At 32.4% G+C, this 25,919-nt stretch overlaps 2 protein-coding genes across 4 annotated transcripts; one reads left to right on the top strand and one right to left on the bottom strand.

Annotated features, from left to right (window-relative positions):
- Window positions 1–17,388, bottom strand: LOC124530184. Its single transcript, XM_047104191.1, has 5 exons — window positions 17,131–17,388; window positions 13,016–13,128; window positions 3,153–3,310; window positions 1,141–1,327; window positions 1–292 (listed from the first exon to the last, which is right to left on the bottom strand). The coding sequence occupies exons 1-5, from the start codon at window positions 17,161–17,163 to the stop codon at window positions 139–141; spliced, it is 645 nt and encodes a 214-aa protein (XP_046960147.1). The 5' UTR covers window positions 17,164–17,388; the 3' UTR covers window positions 1–138.
- A 73-nt stretch (window positions 17,389–17,461) lies between these two features.
- Window positions 17,462–25,636, top strand: LOC124530183 (zinc finger and BTB domain-containing protein 24-like). Of its 3 annotated transcripts, XM_047104190.1 has the most exons (7): window positions 17,544–17,753; window positions 18,169–18,214; window positions 18,316–18,497; window positions 18,660–18,810; window positions 19,781–19,912; window positions 21,351–21,513; window positions 23,416–25,636. In XM_047104190.1, the coding sequence occupies exons 3-7, from the start codon at window positions 18,377–18,379 to the stop codon at window positions 24,862–24,864; spliced, it is 2,016 nt and encodes a 671-aa protein (XP_046960146.1). In that variant the 5' UTR covers window positions 17,544–17,753; window positions 18,169–18,214; window positions 18,316–18,376; the 3' UTR covers window positions 24,865–25,636. The 3 variants fall into 3 exon arrangements, with proteins under 3 accessions (XP_046960144.1, XP_046960146.1, XP_046960145.1); XM_047104188.1 differs by lacking the exon at window positions 18,169–18,214 and having other exon boundaries at window positions 17,462–17,753; XM_047104189.1 differs by lacking the exons at window positions 17,544–17,753; window positions 18,169–18,214 and adding an exon at window positions 17,772–18,036.
- Window positions 25,637–25,919: the final 283 nt, after the last annotated feature.

The following is a 25,919-nucleotide window of genomic DNA, read 5'->3' as shown; positions in this document are numbered from 1 at the left end:
TTTCAAACAAACAAAGACAAAATGCTTAAGACATATTCTGTCTTTAATAAATTGGAATCACATTTAAATATTTTCTAATAAATTAAATAATATTTTGAGCACTATATTCACTATACAGTCTTTAGCCGAGGGGAAGTCCTACTGCATAGGATCAGGTCTACAAACGCATCCCGATTCAACTAGTACGTAATCTTGCCCTGTTAACGTGACCGGTCCTAGGGGTAGGACCAGGAATAAATACGGTACATAGGTTTGTGTACATGATCCGCGAACTACGGAGCATTCGCTTGATCTGAAACAAAAAAAAAGTAAATACATGATTAAGGGAAGTGTTCCATTTGAGAGTGGCAACTCACAATAGATCTAGAATATAAGATATAGAATCTAAAGGAAGCACAATCCCGATGAAGAAATAACTTTAATATATTGTTTTATTATATTAAGATATAATAAAAATATTAATATAATTAGTTTGTCAAAAGAAATGTTAAAAATTTATAATAAATATATTTGGAAAATAATGTAAAAATTGATTGTCCGTAATTAACTCGATTCGACAACTTATTGCCCCTAAAATAGTTACATTCAAAATATAATCTGTCGAAGACGTAATCTCTTTGGATTCACAGATAATATAAGTACAATAGTCATTTATATCTATATTTATTAAATTCATTTAAAATAGGAACGCCGCCGTCCGGCAATTGGGCCGCCGGATGCTATAATCTCCTTTTATAACATTTAAGAAGTAAAAAGTTTCTACCATCAAATATTATTTCCCAAGAGACAATACAATTATCTTGTGCAATTATACATTAGCTCCAATAGTCTTAAAACAAAATGCACACTCTTTTCTAAACGTCCGTAAAAGTTCTACAGCTGCGCTATGGCAAAAGGCCCCCTTTTGGTAGACTTTTGATGACACATGTGATTATTATAGTGCTTAAATAAAAGTGACACTGTATTGTCATTATTCTGGTAACTCATATTGTACAAACAAATATTATTATTGATTTACCGATATACTTAGATATTTACGGATATTTTTTATTAGTTTTGTAGAATACATAGAAAAACGCCCCGGGAAATTGTCTGATATAGAATAGAATAAAATATCAATGATAAAATTGCAACACTCACTCGCAAACTTCAAAAACGACTTGTTGTAATAGATCCGGGAATTTCTGAACGATCGTCACCGGCTGTCCGGATGTAAGCGAGACGCCATACATCGGCGCAGTCGTGTTGTACCGGGTTCGACAGAGACGTGAGCCTCCACAGGTGTTGGTATTACCCGGAGTGAGCCCGGGTAGATTTGTCGCTCTTGCTGGAAAACGATGAAAGTGAATAAGGTTATATATCCTGTATGGCAATCGACGTATGAAAATAAACTTTATTGCTAGCTTGATATAATATATTTTTAAATAGGTACGAATGCATACGACCATATGGATGTAAGAATTGTTAATTATTCCTTACACCGCCAATGCTTCCCCAATCTTGGTAACAAAGATGTTATGTCCCTTGTGCCTATTACATTGGCTCACTCACCCCTCAAACAGGAACACAACAATACTGAGTACTGCGGTTTGGCACTAGAATATCTGACAAGTACGCCGTACCATAAAGGACATTTGAAAAGCTAGATAAATATTACGTTTAGAATACTAGCAACAACAACAGCCTGTAAATTTCCCACTGCTGGGCTAAGGCCTCCTCTCCCTTCGAGGAGGAGGTTTGGAATATATTTCACTTTACTTGTTACTATTGTGTTAGTCACTTTCCATCAGGTGAGCCTTCTGCTCGTTTGCCACCTATGCCATAAAAAAAAACCACGCTATTCCAATGCGGGTTGGTGAAATACACATGTGGCATAATTTCTAAGAAATTAGACACATGCAGGTTTCCACGATGTTTTCCTTCACCGCCAAGCACGAGATGAGTTATAAACACAAAATAAGCACACGAACAATCAGTGGTGCTTGCTTGGGTTTCAACCCGCAATCATCGGTTAAGATGCACCCGTTCTAACCACTGGGCCATCTCGGTATCTTACATCGTATTTTTAATTTACCCTATTATTAACTCTTAATGTTTGTGTTTTTCTAGGTTAAGGATTAGCAAGGAAATTACACTTTGCTTTAAAATTTAATTTAATTTATTATCTCAACCGTACCGATCAATCTTATTCGTGTCTTCAACATCCTACGTGACATTGGCGAAATAATCTGTGCCCTGTCGGCACAACTAAAAGCCATTAAACTAAGAATTGAATTAAAAGCTAGATAAAATGTTTTATTCAATATAGAAAACTCTTGTCCACTTTGATACTTTCGACGAGCATTCGTGAAGCTTACTTATTTTACATTATATTTAAATATATTACTATAAGTGGGGATGTAATGCAACCAAGCAAGCCTCCAGATAAATAAATTCCAGTGCTAATAAAATTATATTTCCACATCAAATTAGCGCTATTATGAGCGACATATACAATGTCCTACTAACTATACAATCGATTTTAAAAATGGAATGATTTATGAATGTAAAATCAAATTAAAATGTGCTATGACAATCCTTAGAATAACCGGTAAAGTTAAGCGCGCATCATCATAAAGGATAGCCATAAAACTGCGTTTATGAAGCACCATCAATCTATCAGTAAACAGGCTATTAAATCCTCATTATATTCAAGAACAAATGTTACCGGTAAGTAATATTGAAACGTCTTGTTAAGCCATAATTGTTTTAATAGCAAATTAACGCTAATTGCAGCTTATAGCATGCGCTGTATAACGAGAACAGTTATTACAAAGAAATGCACACCATAATAAGATTTTTAATAAGACGCTGTAGCACACATGCAAAGCTATATCATCGACCGGTTTTTTAAATATGTTCTTCGCTTTTAATATATCAAACAAATAAAAAGATCATCGAACGTTTATTTTTTTTATTTTTAAAACGAATTAATTTAAAATATCGATAACCATTTAAAATAAGAATAAGTATTCTAAAAAAATATATACAAATGTTATTTAAATCTTCAATTTTACTGTAAAACCTTCTTTGTAATTTTTTTTTTTTTTAATTGGTAGTAAAGCCATGAGTAGTGTTGGATACGTTGTGAAAAGGTTTTATATCTTTCTTACCGGTTCTATTCCCGCTCGAAGCTTTAGTGACACCTTCAGCGTAGCCGGCGTGTGCGTCAAGAAGCGCCCGCCGCATTACCGAAGGGTCGAGGACCCGCGCCATTCTGCCTTGCCGACTCTGACCCCATGTTGATTTCAACGCTCGATTCACGAGATGCCTTAAATGAGAAAAATATACCGTAACTGTTAAAGATATTCATTCTTTATGAAACAAATAGCGGATATCAATTTAATTCTAAATATATTTCTTGTTTTATAGTTAAATAATTTTACGTTAAATTAAGATAATGCAGAAAAAATATGAGCACATCTAGATCGCTCGTAACATAAAAAGAGATAGACCCGTGTAGTTTAGATCTATTAACAATTGGGCGTGCGTTTTTCGTATTGTCCGGGCTAGTAGGCTATTCAATTTGTGTTTTATCGTCCTCATTACATCGGTTTTTTCCTGAGTATGATTATAAACTAGGTGATATTTCTGTCAGTTACTAGTTCATTTTTCAAACCCGCTGTGTTTTTACAAGCTTTTTTTTTCAATTTCTGTAAGATGATAACAGATTTGGGCTAAATTTGCCGGCCCTCTAAATCTGCCGCCCTAGGCTCCAGTCTACTTAGCCTATTGGTAAATCCGCCGCTGGATACAATGGTTGCAAGAGAAACAACACGCGAAGAACGTATACTATATTAGACTTATTTGACGACATAAAAGCTTATTATCAATGACATTCTGAACTACAAGCCTTTTGATGATTCTGACCGAAGATTATACAAGAAAGAATATAAATTTATGCACTAAAAATTTGCAGGAATATCAATCTACCGAAGTTGATCATAAATAACAGAAGAATAATGAAGGCAAGGACCACGAACGTCTGGGAGAGTGATTATTAAAACAAAAACAATGTCCTATAATCAGGAACTACGAGCCTCATTTGAATAGTTCCTTTTTTATTTGATAGTCTTTTAATTGATAAATTTTTGGGCTATAGGGTAAAGACAATTTCAAGCTACGAACTATTGTGTAATTTATAAATGACGAATGTACCCTACATTAATGATTGCATAAGGTTTTTTTTTATAATATAGTTATTCGGAAGGTCAAATAAATTGACGTTGATATTAAATAGTATAATGATATAATATATATCGCTGATACAAGTTGGTGCTGTAATCGACAATCGTGCTTGTAAATCGACAGTACACATTGGGAAGTAAAATGTTAAGCCCCGCATGTGCCTGTAGTTACACTGACTCACAAGTACTTAAATTTACTTAAAAAAACTGCTTATTTTCAATACACTATTAATAGACTGAATTACTCTTGGAATTAATAAAATATGTTAACTTATATGTGATAGATTTTTAACATTCTAATAAAATATTTATGAATTTGTATTGATTTTTAATCGGCTCTAAAATATTGATAATAATCTAATGTAGCGCTAAAGATATGTGGCATAATAATATCCTTTCTTTCTATTTCTTATTAACTTTCACAATCTTAACTTACTATAATAAACGCTTGTAATTAGAATTATTATATAATTCTACCTTGTTTCAGTACAAACAAAAAACAATACATTTTTTGTACTTTATTGCAATAAAGTGAAAATTGTGAAAGTGAGTGATTATAAAACGTAAAGTAAGTTTTTTATAAAAAAAAAATACAACAAAAAAGAAAACCAGTTGTATAAGTTGTTTTTAAATAAAGCAATTTCCCATAAAGTTGATTTTGTTCATAAAAAACAATTTGAACGTCAGTACATTTTAGTTCAACATTGCCATACAAAAAGTTAAACTAACTTTTTCTGACATTTACTGGAATAAACGCTTGAATTGCTACACATGACAGTACAGTGCATCACAGTTATCGTTCCTCTGATATCTATCAAAAAAGCTGCATGAGGGTGGCATTATACATATACATGACAGTTATGCAAAAGAATGATACTTGCTAATAAACAATTTCCGGATATTGAAAAATAATTTAAACATTTATGAAATTTTATAATTTAAGATCATTAATTAATTTTTTTTTATTGTAAGTAGAAGTTGAGGTACATGTAAATTTAATGTAATTGTAAAATTGAACGGTAGCATTATTAGAAAAGGATCAGGTAGAAATAAAATAATATTATATATATATATATATATATATATATATATATATACATCCTACAACCTTTTTGGCGTCATGTACGTGGTGCATCATTACGACGTCCCCAAGTTCCCCTTACTTTACTTAACATGTCTTAATGAATACTGCTTAGTTTTTTGATTTCCAGGTCCTTGGGATACGTTGTTTTCCGATAAAAAGAAAATCCGCGATATTCGTCTTTCAGTCATGCCCAAACATTTTCGAACCCCTAACCATGATGATACATTTAAGGTATCCTAGATATATTGATCATAATTTACCTATGGCATCGATTATTTAGCGTCCTCACAGGATGGACTGTATTTGGAAGTGCGACGTTGCCAGCTTTAGGTTTGTTGTCTCTTTCTTTTCCTATCGCTGTTCTGTTCAAACAGTTCAACGTTTATTTTGTTCCAATATTCGTAAGGCTTATACATATACGGATGTCCGATATGTTATTATGTGTAAATACGAATCTTTTACTTTAACTTAACCCATGATTACGCCGACGACTTTTATCCAGATCTCACGGAGGATCAGCGAAAAACTTGAGCGATTTCAAATTTTTTATATTAGATTCATATTTGGTTTGCGCAAATATGATCTCGATGTCTCTCATTTTCACTCTTAGCACAAGTGGCTCTGTCCATAAAACTTCATCGGAATAATTATGACTTCTCTATCATATTACTTTGTTGTTGCATTTGTTATCGCCTGTGTTTTATTTTTCCTGTATGTCATAAAAATCTACCTACCAAATTTCATATTTACGATAATAAAATGATAGTATTTATAATAAAATGAAATTACTGGGAACAGTGCTTTCATTTTAAAGTTGGTAGCATACAGCCACATAGTACCACCTAAAATAGTACTGTATGCTTCAAGATCACGATCTATCGGCTATTGTACAAGGTTCAATTTTGGGTCCCTTTCTATTTCTGGTATATATAAATGATCCTTTTTATGTTAAAGGTATTTGTGATATAGTGTTGTTTGCTGACGATACTTCACTGATTTTTAGGGTTGACAAAAAAAACTGACTATGACGATGTGAACGGTGCATTATCACAGATACACAATTGGTTTACAGTAAATAATTTAGTTTTGATTGCTCAAAAAACAAAATGTGTAGTTTTTACCCTACCCAATGTTAGAAAGCATAATTATAAGATATTTATAAACGGTGACCGTCTTGATGTAGCCGATACTACGGTGTTCTCAGGAATAGAATTGGATTCCAAACTTTAGTGGAGTCCTCATTTATCATCCCTAACAGGAAGACTCAGCTCTGCAACATACGCGTTTGGAAAAGTTAGACAACTAACTGAGGTTGATACCGCTCGTTTAGTATATTTTGGTTTTTTTCACAGTATTTGTCATATGGCATATTACTTTGAGGTAACGCTGTAGGTATTTAATCTGTCTTTTTTTTACAAAAGAGAGCAATCCGGTTTATTTATAATCTTGGAGCTAGATACTCTCTTCGGGATGTTTTTAAAAAAGTAGGAATACTCACTGTTGCGTCTCAGTATATTTACAACAATATTATGTATATTCACAGTAACATTGATCACTTTGATAAAATCAGTGATCATCATTGTTTGTGCACTAAAAGTAAGGATAAGCTTATAACACCAAGTTTCCTACTCCGCAAAGTCAATAAATCCTTCTTGGGGCAAGGTATCCGATTCTATAATAAAATTCGGCAGAAATTTTTAACTTTGCCATTTCGTATTTTGGTAAAAAAGACATATTATTCGAAACAAGATTGAATAGATAATAAAAAAGCGTGGAGGTATCTGTTGACTTCCAAGCTGAATATATTCATTTAAATAATTGTATTTAATTAACATGACTTTGTATTTTTTAAGTGTTGAAAAAGAGTAACTACTGAGTTTTTTGCCGGTTCTTCTCCGTAGAATCTACTTTCCGAACCGGTGGTAGTTTCACTTAATTGTAAAATGACGATTCAAAAGTGCTTGTTAAAGCCTATTTGAATAAATTTCATTTTGATTTCTGTTTTTTTTTTTTTGATTGAGCGTCCGTATGCAGCTATTTGGCGTCCGTATAAAGCTATTGGGCGTCCGTATACAGCTATTAGGCGTCCGTATACAGCTATTGGGCGTCCGTATACAGCTATTGGGCGTCCGTATACAGCTATTGGGCGTCCGTATACAGCTATTGGGCGTCCGTATATGGCAATTTGGCGTCCGTATATGGCAATTTGGCCTCTGTACCAAGTTACTAAGCTTTACGCCGGTTTGTTTACACCGAATAATAAAAACTACCAATCACAGATAACAGAAGATTTAACAGTACAAATACCAATCACGATAAATATAGATGTTGTACAAACTTTCACCCCCTTTTATACCCTTAGAGGATTATTTCGTGGATGGAAACTATCCTATCTTCATACTAAATTTAATTTAAATCAGTTTATCGGATATAGATTCCCTGTACAAACTTCTACTTTCCTTTTTTATCTCGTTAGGGTATAATTTTGGAGACAAAATTATCCTATGTTCTTTTCTACAAAGTCCCCATACTAAATTTCATCTAAATCGGTTCAGCAGCTTAAGCGTATAAAGAAAGATAGCAGACAGACAGACATTCTTTATATTATTATTATGAATAATTAATATAAATATTAATTATTGTAATATATTTAAAAAAAACTTCCACGAAGTCCTCGGGGATTCATATATTAATTATTAATATATTTTATAAACATTAAATGACTGATGTAAAACAAACAATAATCAAGCACCGAATAGGTATTATGTACCGCGTAAGTAATGAGCGAGATGGCAACGTCGCAATTTTGGACGCCAAATACGCGAATCCGTAGTCAGGAATTCCCCTCGATATACAGTGTGCGATATACGCGCTGCGGCAGCGCCTCACCTGCGCGGTGATTTCTTCGGGAACTTTTCAATATTTTATTGCAACTATTTAGAGTGATTTTTAGCTTCCGTCGATTTTTGTACTACGGCTAGCTAGGATGAATAGGACCTCAATGCCACCGGCTAAAAAAGTGGCGTCCGGTATACGGACGCCAAAAGCAGGTGGACGCCAGTTTAAATGCATTTTCGCCTTCAGTGGACGGCCAATTGTTTGCGGGATAAATATATATATATATATATATATATATATATATATATATATATATATATATATATATATATATATATATATATATATATTTATGTAGGACAGCTATTCTAAATTATTCCCTGAACAATTACGATTGGCTAATTTAATGCAAAGTTATTTTAGAAACTAGCTAAAGCAACACATAGCACAAGTTGAACAACTTTATAGCCAGAGGTACAATGTGAACGGACTGTACACGTCATGACGGAATAGTTTTAGCGCATCATAATTTACTCCGACACAAGCTAGACAGCTGTCAGACTTAATCGACTCTGATCATCAATAGATGGCGTCAAATGCGATTATCCCACGCTCAGCCTGAAGCAAACAATCGCTATAAATAGCAATCATGTACAGTCGGGGTAAGAAAAGATTCGTCACCTTAAGATCTATTTTCGTGTGCTCAGTATGAGCGATAATCTGCTTCACCGATCGAGAATGACATATTGCGTCGCAATAATTTGATGTTTAGATTCAAAAGGTACTAAGAGTTTATGACTTGATAAAGAAATTAATTTAAAAACTGACGAAGGTTTTCTTATTCTGACTGTACAATCGGGGTAAGAAAAGGTGCATCATCTTAAGACCTATTTTCGTGTGATCAGTATCAGCGATAATCTGCTTTACCGATCGAGAATATAACACTGACAGATATATTTTGACAATTCAGTAGAAGATATCATATCGAATTTAAATTTGGAATGACTAATTACCCCATTAATTTTCATGTTGATAAAAAATTAGAAGTAGTCCAAAGATGTCACACTGTTTAAACCAAGTAATCACACTATGTAAGTTTAATTTTATATGAAGTTTTCAGTTTAGTGCTGAAGATTCAAAAGGTACTAAGAGTTTACGACTTGACAAAGGAATAAATTTGAAAACTGACAAAGGTTTTCTTACTCTGACTTTACAAGTTTTATTGTGAGTGTACACTAAATTATCTCAGGCATAAGTTTGGTGTAACGGTTTTATGGGAAATCTCTCACGAACATGTAAAATGAGGATGAACACTTCAATCGAAATTAACGGGACTCGGGTTCAGATTGCTCGTTTATTTTATCATCAAGAATACTATAATGGAAAATTATATTTATAAATCACATCTACAAATCTGACAATGTCAATTGAAGCTAAAATAAATTTTGATGTTTATGTCTTTATTCTTGCATTCTCATTGTTTTCATCCTCTACATCCTCAACGTCATTTGTTTCCGGTTCCAGTTTGATAAAGCTGCAAGATGGTATGATGGACTCTTCCAGTAGCAACTGTTCAGAATTTTTGCCAGATTCCTTTTCTTCTAGGGCGGTCTGTAAATCACTCTCCGTGACGAGATGGTCGTATTCGTTTTTCGTCATAAATGTCGCCAAGCCTCTCTTCGGGTTGTAACCAAAAACAGATTCGCTTGGAGTTCGACGAATATGGACGTTGAATGTATTGTTCAAGAGATATTGAACGTACTTAACGCCTTGATACCACTTCAGGGACGAGTTTTGTTTATACCAATCACGTAGCATTCTAAGTATATCTTCGTTTGTTTGGCCTACAAAATCGTTTTTATTTTGACTAGCTTCACCACACACGATTTTAATATCAGGAAACGCCGTGTACATTCGTCGGCATATCTGTTTCGTAACGTTAATACCATTCTTTGACTGTAATACATTTGGGGCACCAAATACTAGAAATATTTCCAAAAGAGCATCGACACTTTCATCTATGCTTATAGTCTTTAAGGGTTTCAAATGAATGAATTTCGTAACAAGATTCCTGTACACCATTAAACATTTGTATGTTTCGCCAGCTACTGTTGTTACATCTAATATGTCCATTTGCCCTCTCGAATATAGTTCTGGATACACTTTGCTATCTTCTTCCACGCTCTCTTGCACATCGGTATCTGATGCATCATCATTGATAGCTGATTCTAAAGGATCAGGCCCTACATCGATTTTTGATTCCACTTCACTGTTCCCGTCACTTACATCTAATTTATCTTCATAATCTAAGCTCTTAACTGTTTTACTTCGTTTTATTACTTTATTCTTGCAGCCTTCGCAAAGCGACAGGTAAAGCATGACTATTGCAGTTGTTATATTTTTGTACTTTGGTTTTATAGCGTACATTAAACGTGTTCTGCCCGCATGGTTCATTTTTAAATGATATTCGCGTATGATGTCATATATCTCTTCTAATTTTACAAACATCTGAGGTGACTTTTTGCCATCACTGTGAGCCATAACCAGTCTATCGCCCTGTGAAGTAGTTATGAGATTATATCTTTTCAAACGCCGATAATCCGCCGGATGTTTCTTGACTTTTGTTTTCGCCTCTTTAACTTGTTGGATAAGCCGTGCATATTTTGCCGCTGTCATTAGGAACGTATTCGGCGCTGGCTTATTTAATAGTAATTCATGAACTCTCTGGTAAAATATCTCTCTATTTACATCGTTTGCAGACATTGTGTGTTAATCACAATTTCAAATCATTTAACGTTAATAAATCGGCAGATAACTGGATTTCTTAGCGTCATGAATACGAGAGTTACATAATAAAACCAAGTAATTACGCGTATTAACCTTTAAAAGCAAAATGTACACTACACGGAATGCCGGAGTCGAATCGTGACGTTATCGGGTGAAGACGGAAAGAACCGAACGCGTACGAACGCCACGCCGGACAAAGAAGGATATTGACTAAGCTAAAGCTCTCGCTCACACATATTCCAGTATGAACGCGTTTTGTCCATTTAACTATCGAACCGGTCGACGTCGTGTTGACATTACAGAATATTTGCTGCATTGACTCTTATCGTTATATGTTCAAGGTCTAAAATCGTATGAAGAATATAAACAAGAGTGCTAAATTATTAGTCTACATAATATTATCTAGGTCACCTATTAAAGTGAAAATCAATAATTTAGTAACGTTATTTGATCTACTTGCTGTTTCTTAAGCTTATATGTGTTAAATCACCAACAGTATTAAGTTGTTGGTATAAATCCATGACTACATGATATACATATGTCTGTATAATATCTAAAAAATAGTGATACTACATGAGAATAGTGTTACAACATAAGTACGTAAAGTTTTTAATCATATGTAATATGCTTTTATTACAATTTAAAAAAAGAAGCTTGTCATTTTGACGTCATTTTATCTCAATAAAGTAACAGTGTGTGGTTATAAAACTGTACACTTTTACTCCATATACCCTTTGATACATACTTTAATTATATGGAAGGTTCATATTTCATATTATAACAACGTAATAATCAATTATTTTTTTATTATGCCAGTGTCAATAGATGACGTAGATACATACATGTGTTAGGTAGATTTCCCAAAATCACTTATTAAATTTGATCCCTGTATCTGAGATTATCATTGGTTAGTTTGACATTACCATTACTACTTACTAAGAATTAACTTTCCTAACGCAAAATCGGGTGAGAATGTCAATTCAAATTAATTAAAGATTTTTTTTTTAATTATAAAAAGAATTAGGCGAATCTTAATTAAAAATTGTATTTTTAATTAATCGAATTAATAAAAGTAATCTTACGTTCCTAAGTATTTTCAATAATATTTTATTATTTTTCTATGCATAAATAATATTTACATTTTTTTAAATAAAAATTTCTGTATCCGAATTTTTTTTTAAGAAAACAAGGCTAAAGCCTTCCCTACTCTACAAACGACCAATCATTTTTGGCAGCTATTTCTTAGCATTATCACCATAATTTATAAATATTGGCATTCATTAACATGAATATTACCTCAATAATTTAAAACAAATATATTTTAATAACTGGTAATATGTTAACACCAACAAATCGAATTGGCGCGGTGATGATAATTCCGACGGTACATTTAAATCCGTCCTCTCAACTCCTATAGGACTTTACCAAAATTCATATCAAACTAATGTAAATATTATGTCAATACGATGGATTGACCGTCAACAAAAGCATTAATCGTTCTTAGCAAAGCTTTTGTGTAGTTTTTAGCAACCTAGCTTATACTATAAATCTATTGACACAAGAAGGCGCGCCTTTTTATTAAAAGAATGTTTTGCGAAGCTTTATAAAATAAACATAATAAAATATAATCTAATTTGTTTTTTTTTTGCTGTCGTTACTCTTAGTCGACTCACACACACAACGATACTTCGTAGGCACAAGTGCCACAAACTAATGCACGCTGATAATAATTTAAATGGAGGGGCACGCCGTCGTGAGTGAATGGATTTATAGGATACTTAATTAGTTAACAGTTACACAAAAATGTACCCACACAACTAGCTCTGAAATTGCCCTTGTTTATTTTGCTTTAAATATTTATTTGGAGATTAAGTCTGAGAATATACAATTGTGATTCTAATCTTTTAAACTCCATTCGATTGTATAAAACTATTAATATAGAAAACAAAAAATAAAAGTTGCGTACTGCGTACCGTTACAACTTACTTTTAAAATCTGAAGAATAGTAGATACCAGTCGTTTTTAATCATTTTTTTTATTACATTTGCAGATACATAATATGAGATGTATGGACAATTACCTAGGATAGGGGGTGCCATCAGGACCAGGACAATCTGTTCCTTGTAGTGCGTCTCCCCATGCGTATTTTAATTTTGGTCCACAGTCTCCCACCACGCAGACAGCTATTGTCGCCTGGAAATGTCAAAAAATTAAAAAAAAAAAAGATTAGCCTTTAACAAAACATAACTTGGTTACAATTAAAAAAATCAAAACACGTTTTTATTTTTTAATAATTTATTTCATTTAATTTTGAAGTACCGTTTCATAACCCTTAATACAAATATAGGCTTTATGTTATCATCCAAAATAGATACATTTACATTAAAGTAAAACTAATATGAGTCAGTGATACAAATATTTGAGTAGAGGTTTTATAAATGAGTCACATAATTTTGTGTTTTCTAGCTTTTGATGCTTGTGATTTCTCTTTATACTAGTAAATTTCAATAGCTACTAATAAAATAACCAGGAAAAACATAACTATTTCGATTAGAGGATAAATAGTGAAAATATAATTTCATCAATCAAAACGATTAACTATCGATAGTCACGCGAAATCGTAAGATCGTGAGCTAGTCAGGACGGTATGTGTGTCGCGGCCCCATAGCACAGTTCTGCAGTCCAAACAATACCTGTCCTTTCATGCACTATCTAACCGGTTCAATATTTCCCACTAATATATAATTACGTGAACCAGCTGGTGCAGGAATAAAAAATATACCGTAATATCTTAAAATATTTCCGTTACAATCGTAAAAATTTTAAACTTATTTTGAATTATATAATTTATTTAAAAACTTGACATTTCTTTCAACGAAATTAAAATCTTCGATTAAAATATGTTAATCAAAAACAGAGTCGAGATAATATGATTTTTTTTTTCTCAATAATCTGTGAGAAAGGGATCAACTCAAGTCGATGTTTTTACTGTATATTCAGGAAAAGTAATGTAGTGATGTGCGGTGAATCGTAAAAAGCCCTCAAGAAGAAAGTGCCAGTGTCACATTTCTAGGTCAAGTGTATATGACATGTCATTGAACCGTTATTGGAAACTTAGATAGGTGTCAGGTGTAAATTAAGTTCAAAGTTATAGCTGTAACACTTAATATTTTAATATTAATAATTTTCACTTTGTGTACTGTAGAATTATGAGTAAATTTTTTCTTTCGTTATGAATACGATGATTGACGTTTATTCATTTTTATCACGTAAATTTTAATTTGAAAAATAAGTGAGTATAATAAATAGATTATTGTTATAAACTAATTAATAGTTTATAAGGTTCCCCTGTGCTCGTAGTTAGACGGACTCTCTCACCCTTCAAATCGTTATATCTGTAGAATAGATGGCACATAGCCCGACAGGCTTGCACGATGACTTACCTACCACTAAGATATTTAATTATTATTTTATTTTCATTTTGTATTTTTAAATGTATTTGATTTTTATGGAATATTAAATTTGGAAGAAGGCCTGAATTATTAATATATCTAGCAATGTATTTTAAGCTAACTGAATGGTTGATATAATATAAAAAGCAAATCAATTCAATTGTATTATAATATTGTTACCAAGTAATTAGACAGGGAATTGCATAATAATCTAGTCAGTGACGGTAAAACTTACGCAATAAACAATACCAGGGATTAAAAACCTAATTATAATTCTTATTGAAGAGTCCCAACGGAATAAAATAATCGGATAATACAAAAGTGAAAATAGTTTAAAGAAAAAGTAGCGAAAGTGTCTAGCGGTCACTTAGGTCCATTGTATGGAGATCACGTAGTAGGCGTTATTTTTCGTTTCTTCAATTCCTAGCCGCTACATTGAATGGGAACAGTTTGACGGAATTGTAACGGTTTTTTATTAAACAATAATAAAACTTTATTTATAAAAAAGTTTTATATTTACACTTCGAAAAACAAATTAATTGTAAAAATAAATATACGAATGCTAGCTAGATGACGTTTTCTTATAAGATTATACGGTTAATTCTCAATTGTGATCGTGAATCGTTTAATAATCACTGATGCAATATTAATTATTGAAGGGTTGTTTTAAATAAGTTATTATTTATTTTTCAAAATATTACATAGCTTTGTCTATTAATAGTTGTATGTATAAAACAAATTAACATTGTTAACGAAAAGCGGAACGTATTCATTCGGATTGTTATGTATTATGAATTTATATTTTTTACTGTTTAACATAATTATGGTAATTTCGTTAGAAACTGAAAATTTAGTCTCATAATAGTCTTACTTGATACTCAGACTTAACATTATGTTATTAAAAAAGTTTCGTATGCGTGTATTCCAACTGAACAGAATTTTGTATGAAGATGATAAGCTATCGCACGTATTTCGTACTTTTAAATTGTTTAGCGTGTAACTGTTTAAGGCAACATTTTCGTGATAAGGTTTAACATTTCTCTTTTTCCTCAAATAACATTTTGAGCATTCAAAAAAGATAAATAGGAATGTTTAATCAGAGAGAAACTTACTCTGGAATTTTCAATTTGATTTCTTGTGACTTATAAAAGCAATAATTCATTAAAATAATGTATACACATATACTGCATTTGCATATAAAATGCAATTTAATTTCCCCTACGTCTAATCGACAGTGGGAGGTTAGTACTCTCTATCTTCCACTGTCATAATACGAACGATAATAATCTGATACAAACAAAGAGAGTTCAGATGGTGTTTTAAAACTGACTTCTGATTTGATTCACAGAAATGTTAAAGATTAATATAACAGCCCAATTTGAACCTAGTGCTGTAAGATCTGCAGCCTTAAAATTTTATCTCTAGGCCAATAAATAAATATGAACATATAAATATACATACATTCTAATACTTTGAATAAGAAGACATCGTTAAAGATAGAATAAAAAGACAGATATTTTGTAAAGGTAAAATATAACTTATCTGACCCTAGAAATCCCTAATAGTAGAGTTTCTTAACAGAACCAGGCAAGGAGGCTAGTATTATCGTCGTGTCAAAGTAATGAGAAATTTAGTAACGTGGGCAAAATTATCTGAATTAAGAATATACAATTAAACATATTTGATGAATTTACAAAATTGAGGAGCCAATTAAGTTTATCGACTGGATAATATATACGGGTTCAGAAAACTTTCTAGGTAACAGAAATGTTTTGACGTACCCAATTATCGCATGAACAATACTTACGAGAAATTCTTCGCATATATGTTAAACTATATATAAAGCAAGGAGTTAAATTACAAAATTACTTCATAGTTGGTAAATACAACGAAAGTATTTTAAATCAATTACAGCTCAAATTATTTTTGGTTCATGGCAAATTATCTTGAGACCGGCGGCCTTCCATAGAAACATCATAATTATGTTATGTACTTAAGACTTCACATGAATGGCAAGTTATGGTTCATGATCTCGGTCAGCAACCTTTGACTAATGACACGTTAATGTGCTTAGACAGAGAAGAGCGTGTTTATAACAGTAATTTTATGATAACTTCACCCGCATTTTCTTGTTTTTTTTTCCTATCTCCCTGAACGGTTTGCTCTCAATGCATAGACAATGAGTCAGTCAGCCATGAGAAGATGATTATTAAATTCGAAAAAAACATTATCAGATCTGATACATTAAAAGTCGATTAAAATTATCTACTTACGTACCTTCTAGGTACTATGAATTTCATAAATCATATCATATAAATTTCATATTAGGTCTATGGAAAAAGTATTATAGTCTATATTGGGTACAACTAGCATTTTATATTTTCCGTTCTAGTTTTGGAATAAAATTATTGCACATAAAAAGACGACTGTTATAGTAGACCGTCTCTGCGGCTAAACCAGTTTGAATCTAGAAAGAAATTTATAAAATATCCAGTCCACGTTTTTAGTCTTATTGAGTTTTGATAAAATAAGAAACTATATTTTTCTTTGATTATTTATAAATACCATTTTAAAAAATAGGGAAAAGTAATCTATCACATATTTTCTTCGGTGTTTTAGTAATTATATTGAAATATTGTGTATTAATATTGTTTATTTATTTGAAATGAGATAGTAACATCAGAGATATTTTTTTAGTTATGGGAAATTTAAGAAAAACTATTGTATTTTATGTATAACTTACCAAATAAAAATAGATTAAACTTTTAAGACACATTTTGTAAATAACAGGTATATTATCACTAAAAATAAAAATTATTTGAATACTGCGGCACACTTAGATGCAAAATTATGTCCGAATGTGAAAATAATACATTCGCGTTAGTAGAAGGGCGTGCGGTCGGCGCACTGCCCGCGCAGACAACAAGTGGTGTTCATTATAACGGGAGTTCGGCCGGGAGTCCTAAGTGCGGGCGCGAGCGCCTACTTTGCTTCCGCGACGACCAATCTCTCTGGCAAGAAATTTGAAATTAGCGCCATCTATTCAACTATGACGTATCTTTCATTCAATACCGGTTTTTGACGTTTACCGATTAAAAATGACAGCTACACAAAAGCAAACACCACAAACTATAAACGAAACGAAACAAGAAACAACATGGCCGCATGGCCCGGTGACAGCGGCTATTCAGAAATCAATACACAGCATAATAATTCCGACTGCTTTTTACCGAGAATAGTTGATCAAGATAGTAATTGTGATATAAAAAACGAACTATTTAATAAGGATTCTGGAAGTTTCTTTGGTTTCGATAAAAAAGTCTCAGGGGACAGTGTGACGTCGAAAATCGAAATTGAAATAGTATCGTAAGTTTAACAATATACGATAATATTTTCTTTCTATTATCATGCTTCTAATAACTTTGGAAAAGTACCGCTTCATTTTTGAAAAACATTTGAAGCGATCAGCTGTTTGTCAATATGATCACATTTCTCTTTCAAACATACGAGAACTCGTATATGTGGTCCTTATCCCACTATTTCATTTTTGGGCATTCTATTTTGGTACATTACCATCACGATGCGGTTTGAATATCCTAATTTTGTGTTCTCTAATGACTTGAGTACATTCTTTAGTAATGATCGGAAGGTAACTGATATACCATTTACGAAAATGCTACAAAGATAATAACATAATATGTAACGTGAAACTTGAAACGCATTAACATTTATTAACAAACCATAATGCTTCTAATCATTTGTTTACAAATATATTTTTCAGCTTAATTAAATGAATCAACATAAATCATTCGATACCCAAAGCGTTTGTGAGTAAATCCAAAGGAATAAAATTATTTTAACTGCTAATTAATTTTATTATCAACTTTGTAATTCATAATTAACATTCAATATAATATTGCCTTTTCAGCAGTAACAATGGGGGTTTCACAGATCTATCTAAACCAAATATTAATGTACCAAAGTCAAGTATGGATAAAAACAAACGTAAAGTCGAAGACAACAGTGCACGATATAAATGTGAATATGATGGTTGCGAAAGAACATACAGTACGGTGGGCAATTTGCGCACCCACATGAAAACTCATAAAGGTATATATATATCCCTATTTATCTACCTATATAATTTATTGCCTAATTAATATTTATGTAGGATTATTGCATTAAAAAAAGGAATATTTTATTAAATAAGTATAGCTATCATTGAAATTGAAGTATGTTCTGGATACATATTGTTCTATTTTTCGATTACAGGTGAATATAGGTTCATATGTCCAATGCAGTCGTGCAACAAGGCATTCCTTACATCATACAGTCTAAAGATACATGTACGAGCTCATACGAAAACAAAACCATTTGCTTGTAACACCGGAACCTGCAATAAAGCCTTCAATACACTATACAGGTTAGCATACATACATTATATGTGGAATCTTGCTAGTCAGAAATAGAAATTATTAACTTTTGTGACAGCTGTTTTGGCATGTATCATGTTTATTTAATTTGTAACAATGTGTTTATGTCATAGATAAATTTAAGTTTTGTTTAAAATTAGTAATTGTCTCTGATTCTGTCTCAATAAACTAATCTCACTGTAGATTTAAATAAATTCTAATTTTAAATATATACACATATATCAATTAATAAATTCATCATTTTGCTCTTAAAGTAATTCAAATGTACAGTCATGTTACTATTTTAGCTTGATTACTGTTTACAAGTTACGAATAGAAACCTGCCGCCCACACATCCTGAGTCATAACATTAAATACTCCAAGGCCTGAACTTGACCGTTTTTTTTTTCATTCATACATTTACGCAATACATAAAGGCTGAATTGTTTTTAAAATACGAATTTCTAAACAGAAATTGTGCTTAAGTAACTGATTTATGTGCAATTGGATGTATGCCAATTCATGTTTCCAATAGTACATTCTTAACCATTAAATTTTAGACTGACCATTCAATTTTCACTTTTAAGACTTTAAACATAAGTGTCGTAATGAAATGTTTGCTACAATTTATGATGTACATACATTTAAAATCCTTGTCAGAATACCTAACTGTATTTTTCTTATGAATCTATTTTCGTTTTTTGATCTTAGATAGTGGATTTGTTTTTATTGTATTATGAATCTTTCGTTATGAACGTTGAAATGTCACAGAATATAAATTATTTTATGTTATTATTTATTTGTTGTTGAGTGACATGATATTATTTATTATCTTGGACGTGACATTTGATTTATTTACACATGTTTTAATCACGTAATCTGTTCTATGTCATTTATACTGGCAACTGTCACTCATAAATTTTTGCTTTAAAATTAAAATAACATTCGATTTTTAAACAATCAACTTTTTCTCAATTTCAGACTAAGAGCACATCAAAGACTACACAGCGGTGACACATTTAATTGCAAAGCAAACGGATGTACAAAATTCTTTACAACACTGAGCGATTTGAAAAAACACATTCGCACACACACACAAGAAAGACCATACAAGTAAGTTAGATGTTCCCTGTTATTTACATTATTTAATAAAAAATGCTTATAATCCTTATTACTATCAATCTATTCTATGTATTTATGTGTGTGTTGTGCATTGATTTACTACCTTAGTTCCTTTTCTTATTAAAGTCTACATATTTTAATATTGCTTATAATTTTTTTTTATGTACTATTTTAATAAAAAACACTGTATGTATTACTCATCTGAACAGTCAAGATGGTCCAGTGGTTCAAACCCAGGCAAGCACCGCTGATTCATGTACTTAATTTGTCTTTATAATTCATCTCGTGATCAGCGGTGAAGGAAAACATCGTGAGGAAACCTGCATGTGACAAATTTCATAGAAATTCTGCCACATGTGTATTCCACCAACCCTCATTGGAACAGCGTGGTGGAATATGTTTCAAACCTTCTCCTCAAAGGGAGAGGAGGCCTTTAGCCCAGCAGTGGGAATTTACAGGCTGTTGTTGTTGTTATTACTCATCTAATCATAAAATAACCTTTGAAAGTTAGTTAATTGTTACTATAAACCCACTTGAATTATTCTAGTCCAGTCATTTAATTTTTAAAATTTTCGAATATATGAAAATTAAATTAACGAGTTATATTTTGATATTTTGTAGTCTACCTCTAAAAGATTAACTGGAGTTTTTCGACCAAGATTTCCGGGGCGTTATTATCAATATCCTCTACAACAAATAAATAATTAGCTTGTTAATTTCACTTTCATTTTCGAATGTAATTTACTTAGTGGTAGGGCTTTGTGCAAGCCCGTCTGGGTAGGTACCACCCACTCATCAGTTATTCTACCGCCAAATAAAGGTACTCAGTATTGTTGTGTTCCGGTGAGTGAGCCAGTGTAACTACGGGCAAGAAGGGACATAACATCTTAGTTCCCAAGGTTGACACATTGACGATGTAAGGAATGGTTAATATTTCTTCCAGCGTCATTGTCTATGGGTGATGGTGATTTACCATCAGGTGGCCCGTATGCTCGTCCCCCAACCTGTAACATAAAAAAAAAATTATATCGCTTTAAATTTGTCAAGCTTATTTTATGTCGCTGTTCTGATGTGAGTTGGTCTATGTAGACGGCAGACTTATGTGTGTTTCATAGAGGTTTTCTGACAATGTTTTCTGTAATCTTCAATCGTCTATTGAGAATAATTAAATGAAAGGTATAATAATTGAAGGAAGGAAAATTAAATTTGACAGGAATTTGAAGCCCCAATCTTGGTTTAAGGATCACGTATTCTAAGCACTGGACCAATTTGGCTAACAATTATAATTAGTGTTATATGTAGCTAGCTTCATCACTACATAGTATAAAACAAAGTCGCTTTCTCTGTCCCTATATCCCTTTGTCTGCTTAAATCTTTAAATGTATTTAATGTCTGGACTATGGGGCAGTGACAGGTGATTTGTTACCAGATGCGTGACGGACGGGTGCGGCAAGTCGTTCACGGCGTCGCACCACCTAAAGGCGCATGCGCGCACGCACTCTGGCTCGCGGCCGCACGCGTGCGCGCGCGCCGGCTGCGGCCGCATCTTCGCGTCCGCCACCAGCCTGCGCGCGCACGCCAGGAAACACCAGGTGACTATATACTATATACTATGTTTTACTTACAACCTACTACTATTATAAAGGCGAAAGTTTGTATGTATGGATGTATGGATGTTTGTTACTCTTTCACGTAAAAACTACTGAATGGATTTGAATGAAACTTTACCACAATATAGCTTATACATCAGAATAACACATAGGCTACAATTTTTGAGGTTTCTAATGTGAGGTCGTAAAAAAACACATTTTTTGCGCTTACATTGCAAACGCTGACTGAATCCTACAAGATTCTACAAAACGATGTACTACAGTATTGTACAACTTAAAAAGGTCTACAAAAAAGTCCGTGATGGTATATGTTTATCTCTTAGGAATAACCCACAATAACCATTTTTTATCCTTATATATACGAGAAATAATGACTTATTTACGAAGCGATTTTAAGCGATTACTAGACTAGACGGGACGAACCTGAAGTCCACGCGAACGAAGTCGTGGGCAAAAGCTAGTTGAATAATATATACAGAGGCGAAATGAACCCGTGATTACTACTGAATTTTTATTTGCTTAATTTATAATTCATGTCATAGTGGGAAGGAAAATACGTAAAGAAACATGCAATTGTTTAATTTTAAATAAAGTCTATTATAATTATGTTAGATTATTTCTGTTATTTACATACTAATAGTGAGAAAATGAATATGAAATACTGATTTATTCTAGTGTACAAATTGACATATATTTTATGTAAACCATAAGAAAATTAGAGGGATAATATTTGTTTTGTAAAAAAAGGTAAAGTAACAGCCTATAAAATAGCTACTGTTTGGCTAAGGCCTTCTCCCCCTTTAACTTTTTGGAACATATTCCATTTATTATTATTTGTTTTCTATATTTTTTTAATATATTAATTTAATTTCATGTCAGTTTAAATAAACATGAATAAGGTTATGCATTTTTTACAATGTGATAGAGAAATATTTACGAAAAAAGTTATTAGATGATTTTTCATTTAATAATAATATTGTTAAACAAGCAAACATTTTGTTTGTTTAACAATATTATGACATGAAATTTTATACTAAAAGTAACAGCTTGTACATTTCCCACTGCTGAGATAAGACCTCCTCTTCCATTCAGGAGGTTTGAAAAATATTCCTCCACACTGTTCCAATGTGGGTTGGTGGAATTCGATGAAATCAGACACATGCAGGTTTCCTCACGATGTTTTCCTTCACCGCCGAACACGAGATGAATTATAAACACAAATTAAGCACCCGCAATCATCGGTTAAGATGCATGGGTTCTAACCACTGCGCCATCTCCGCTCTATTCTATACTATAAACGATAAATAGTTTACTAGAATTTCATGTACTCTGTTGAATCAAATATACATTTCAGTTTATCTGATTAAGTTGTAATAAATAAAACAAATATAATCAGAGTCGGATTTAAAGGTCTGGAGGCCCCGGGCCACAAAGCAGTGGGGGCCCTAGACAAACAGAAGCGTGAACAACCTAATAATTATATTATCATGAATTAATTACTTTTTTTATTTCAATCAGTAAGCTATGATTTATTTAATGTTGTCCTAAATTTTCGCGATTATTACACATTTAAATAAAACTAGTTATAACGGCTTTGAATCGCGTATATTAATTATTTTTGGCATCCCGACGTTTCGAGCACTTTACAGCGTTCGTGGTCTACCCGTGACCATAACTAGTTTTATTTAAATATGATTTATTTACTTGTATCGGTAACTTTTAAAATATTAAATAATAACATTATTATAATTTAACTATATCTCGGTATTTTTTAACTTGCTGAAAACTGTGGCCCCTACTAAGTTGGAGGCCCCAGGGCAGTTGCCCCGGTTGCCCTCCCTTAAATACGGCCCTGAATATAATATACTGTAATAAATTTTGCAGATGGAAGCGGAAACACAAACCGTTGAAGTTATTGAAAATGAACAAACGAAAACCGATGCCGACATGATGAAATGGGACAGTCTACTCGAATCCTTCGGTAGGATCACTACCGAGTCCAACTCCACAGACGGCAGCTTGGAAGACATAACGAGCGTCAATCCACTCTCTAACAACAATATGGATATAACCGAACTGCTTTTCAATAACTCAACTAACGATTCTAAATTCTCTAACACAAGTAACATCGCTGTCGACTATGATCTGAGTAACTTAGAAGTCCTCTCTCCGTTCAATGTTGATAAAGTTGTTAAAAAGGATCCGAGTTACAACAGCTGGGTAGATGTTGCAGATATACAACCGGATGTATTGCCAACGTCTAAAATAGAGATTAAACCAAAAGCAATGCAGCTAGCATTAGCCAATGAAGTTGAAGTACAAGCGCCGTGGATAGATGTGACCGCTTTAGCATCTTCTATACAAGAGACCCCGGTCAGTATCAAAGATAATACTCCAGAGAGCATATTCACACTAGCTACGTTTGTTCCCACGCATATGCAAAGTTACATAGACCTCAATCCTGAAGTTATTCCGACAGCCAATATTATATCACAGAGTTCATTCGATTTAGATACACCAAATATTTTAGATGTCAGCGATAAAGTCTTTAATGACAGTGAACTTGTATCTAATCTTGATCCGGATAAAATCAACACTGATATTGAATTTATTAAAAATCACCATCAAACAATCGATGATAGAACGTTAAACACTCCTCCTCCGAGTAAGGTACAGGAGAATATTGAAATAAACCCCGCTAACTCTGTCTCTTTCAATACCGAGTTAACTCTTGAAGATACCCTGTTATTTGATAACGAACCTCCATCTGATATGTATGTTGTAAGAACTGAAAATATTTTTGGTAAAAAAGCTAGAAATTCTCTAGAACAATTAGCCGCTGACGCTGGTATCTGTTCTTGTAAGGAGTGCAAATGTGGCCCAAATAATGGTGAATGTAGAAATTGTCAAGAAAACGAAATCCCGGAAAAAAGTGTTTGCTGTGATGATAAATGTTCATGTGTCGATTGTAAATGTAACCACGCCGAAATGAAATGCGCCGTCGGTTGTGGCAAAGCAACGGATACGAACCACAATACATTTTTACACTATCATAGGCGACATAACAATTCAAATCTCGAAGATTTCGGTGTCTACACACACGAGTGCGATGAATCGTTTCCGAATATTATTAATAGTATAAAATGTTCTTGTAGTGAAAGTGAATTGAATAAAAGTACGAAAACTGATCGATGTTGCAGTTCCACTACTAATGCGAAATCATGCTGTGTAACGATATGCTTTAAGAAATTAGATGCTTTCAAACAGTTTCTATCGGAATCGGATTTGTTAAATGCTCTCAAACTGCATAATTTCAACTTGACTACAGGCTAACAATAATGCTTATTAGAAAAACCCTCTGTTGCATTTAATTTTGTACAAAGCATTCAGTTCCTTGATCAATGATTGTTATAAAAAAAATATTTTATTATTTTACAGATTTTTAAACAAATTTATTGTTGAATTCAGAGAATTTATTTATCATTCTATTTATATCACACATTTGTAAAAGTGTGCTGGTCTATTAATTGAGAAGTATTCTTGATTGCCAAATAAAGAAAAAATATATATTTATAACTACCAAAACAATTGTGTCCAAAGAATTATTAGTGATATTTTGAACTTTTGAACAAATTTGATATAAATATAAAATCTTGCCATAGATAGAATCAAAAAATATATTTATAGAATATACAGAAATTTTTATACTTTATACACATAATAAGTATAGGCTGATGTTTTACTGTTGACTATAATGACAATAGTTTTTATCCAACAACGCTCGTATAGAGCAAACTTTGTCAATTTATTAATGCAATTAAAAATAACATGCCATGTTATGGTGCCATATATTTAAATATAAGATTTATTGAATTAAATATATTTAATTTACAAAGAAAATTGTTATTATATATTATTGAGTAATATTATCACAAAAGTTTATATTTGGTGCTATTGAAACTGGATCCAGTGCCTTAAGTGTATCATGTACTTAATTTCTGCTTGTACATATTAGATATGAGATTTTGAAATAATTATTTATAAGAGAGCAATAATCAAATGCTGTAATCTCTAGTCTGTGTAACAAATAAAATGCTTTTTTAAATTATGTCTTTTATTTTTAACTTTTTGAAGTAATTAATTTTAGTGACCTATTTGACCTCAAACCATTTTTAATTTGCATTGATAGTGTGTATTCATAAACTTTATTGATGTAATTTGAACACAGTGTGATATAAAATATGTTGAAATTTATCTTTGAGTGTGCTTAAAATTTTTGTATCGAGAATAATTGTGTAAAATTTCACAGTGGACGTTTTATTTTGTGTGACATTTTTATTGGAACAAAATTATACAAAATATGGCAGATTGGCAGAAGATTACAAGAA

Source organism: Vanessa cardui, chromosome 6 (assembly GCF_905220365.1).
Source record: "Vanessa cardui chromosome 6, ilVanCard2.1, whole genome shotgun sequence".
Classification (NCBI taxonomy): domain Eukaryota; kingdom Metazoa; phylum Arthropoda; class Insecta; order Lepidoptera; family Nymphalidae; genus Vanessa; species Vanessa cardui.
Note: the sequence above shows the minus strand (reverse complement) of the source record. Positions and strands in the feature narration are given on the sequence as shown.

Excerpts from the sequence above, each read along its gene's own strand:
- LOC124530184 (XM_047104191.1), bottom strand. The coding sequence starts at position 17,163 with ATGTGTCTTAAAAGTTTAATCTATTTTTATTTG. Across the intron at positions 3,311-13,015 it reads GATGGCACCCCCTATCCTAG|GCATCTCGTGAATCGAGCGT; the intron begins GTAATTGTCCAT and ends TTCTCATTTAAG. Across the intron at positions 1,328-3,152 it reads TTCGAGCGGGAATAGAACCG|CAAGAGCGACAAATCTACCC; the intron begins GTAAGAAAGATA and ends ATCGTTTTCCAG.
- LOC124530183 (XM_047104188.1), top strand. The coding sequence starts at position 17,545 with ATGGCCGCATGGCCCGGTGACAGCGGCTATTCAGAAATCAATACACAG. Across the intron at positions 18,498-18,659 it reads CCACATGAAAACTCATAAAG|GTGAATATAGGTTCATATGT; the intron begins GTATATATATAT and ends TTTCGATTACAG. Across the intron at positions 18,811-19,780 it reads GCCTTCAATACACTATACAG|ACTAAGAGCACATCAAAGAC; the intron begins GTTAGCATACAT and ends TCTCAATTTCAG.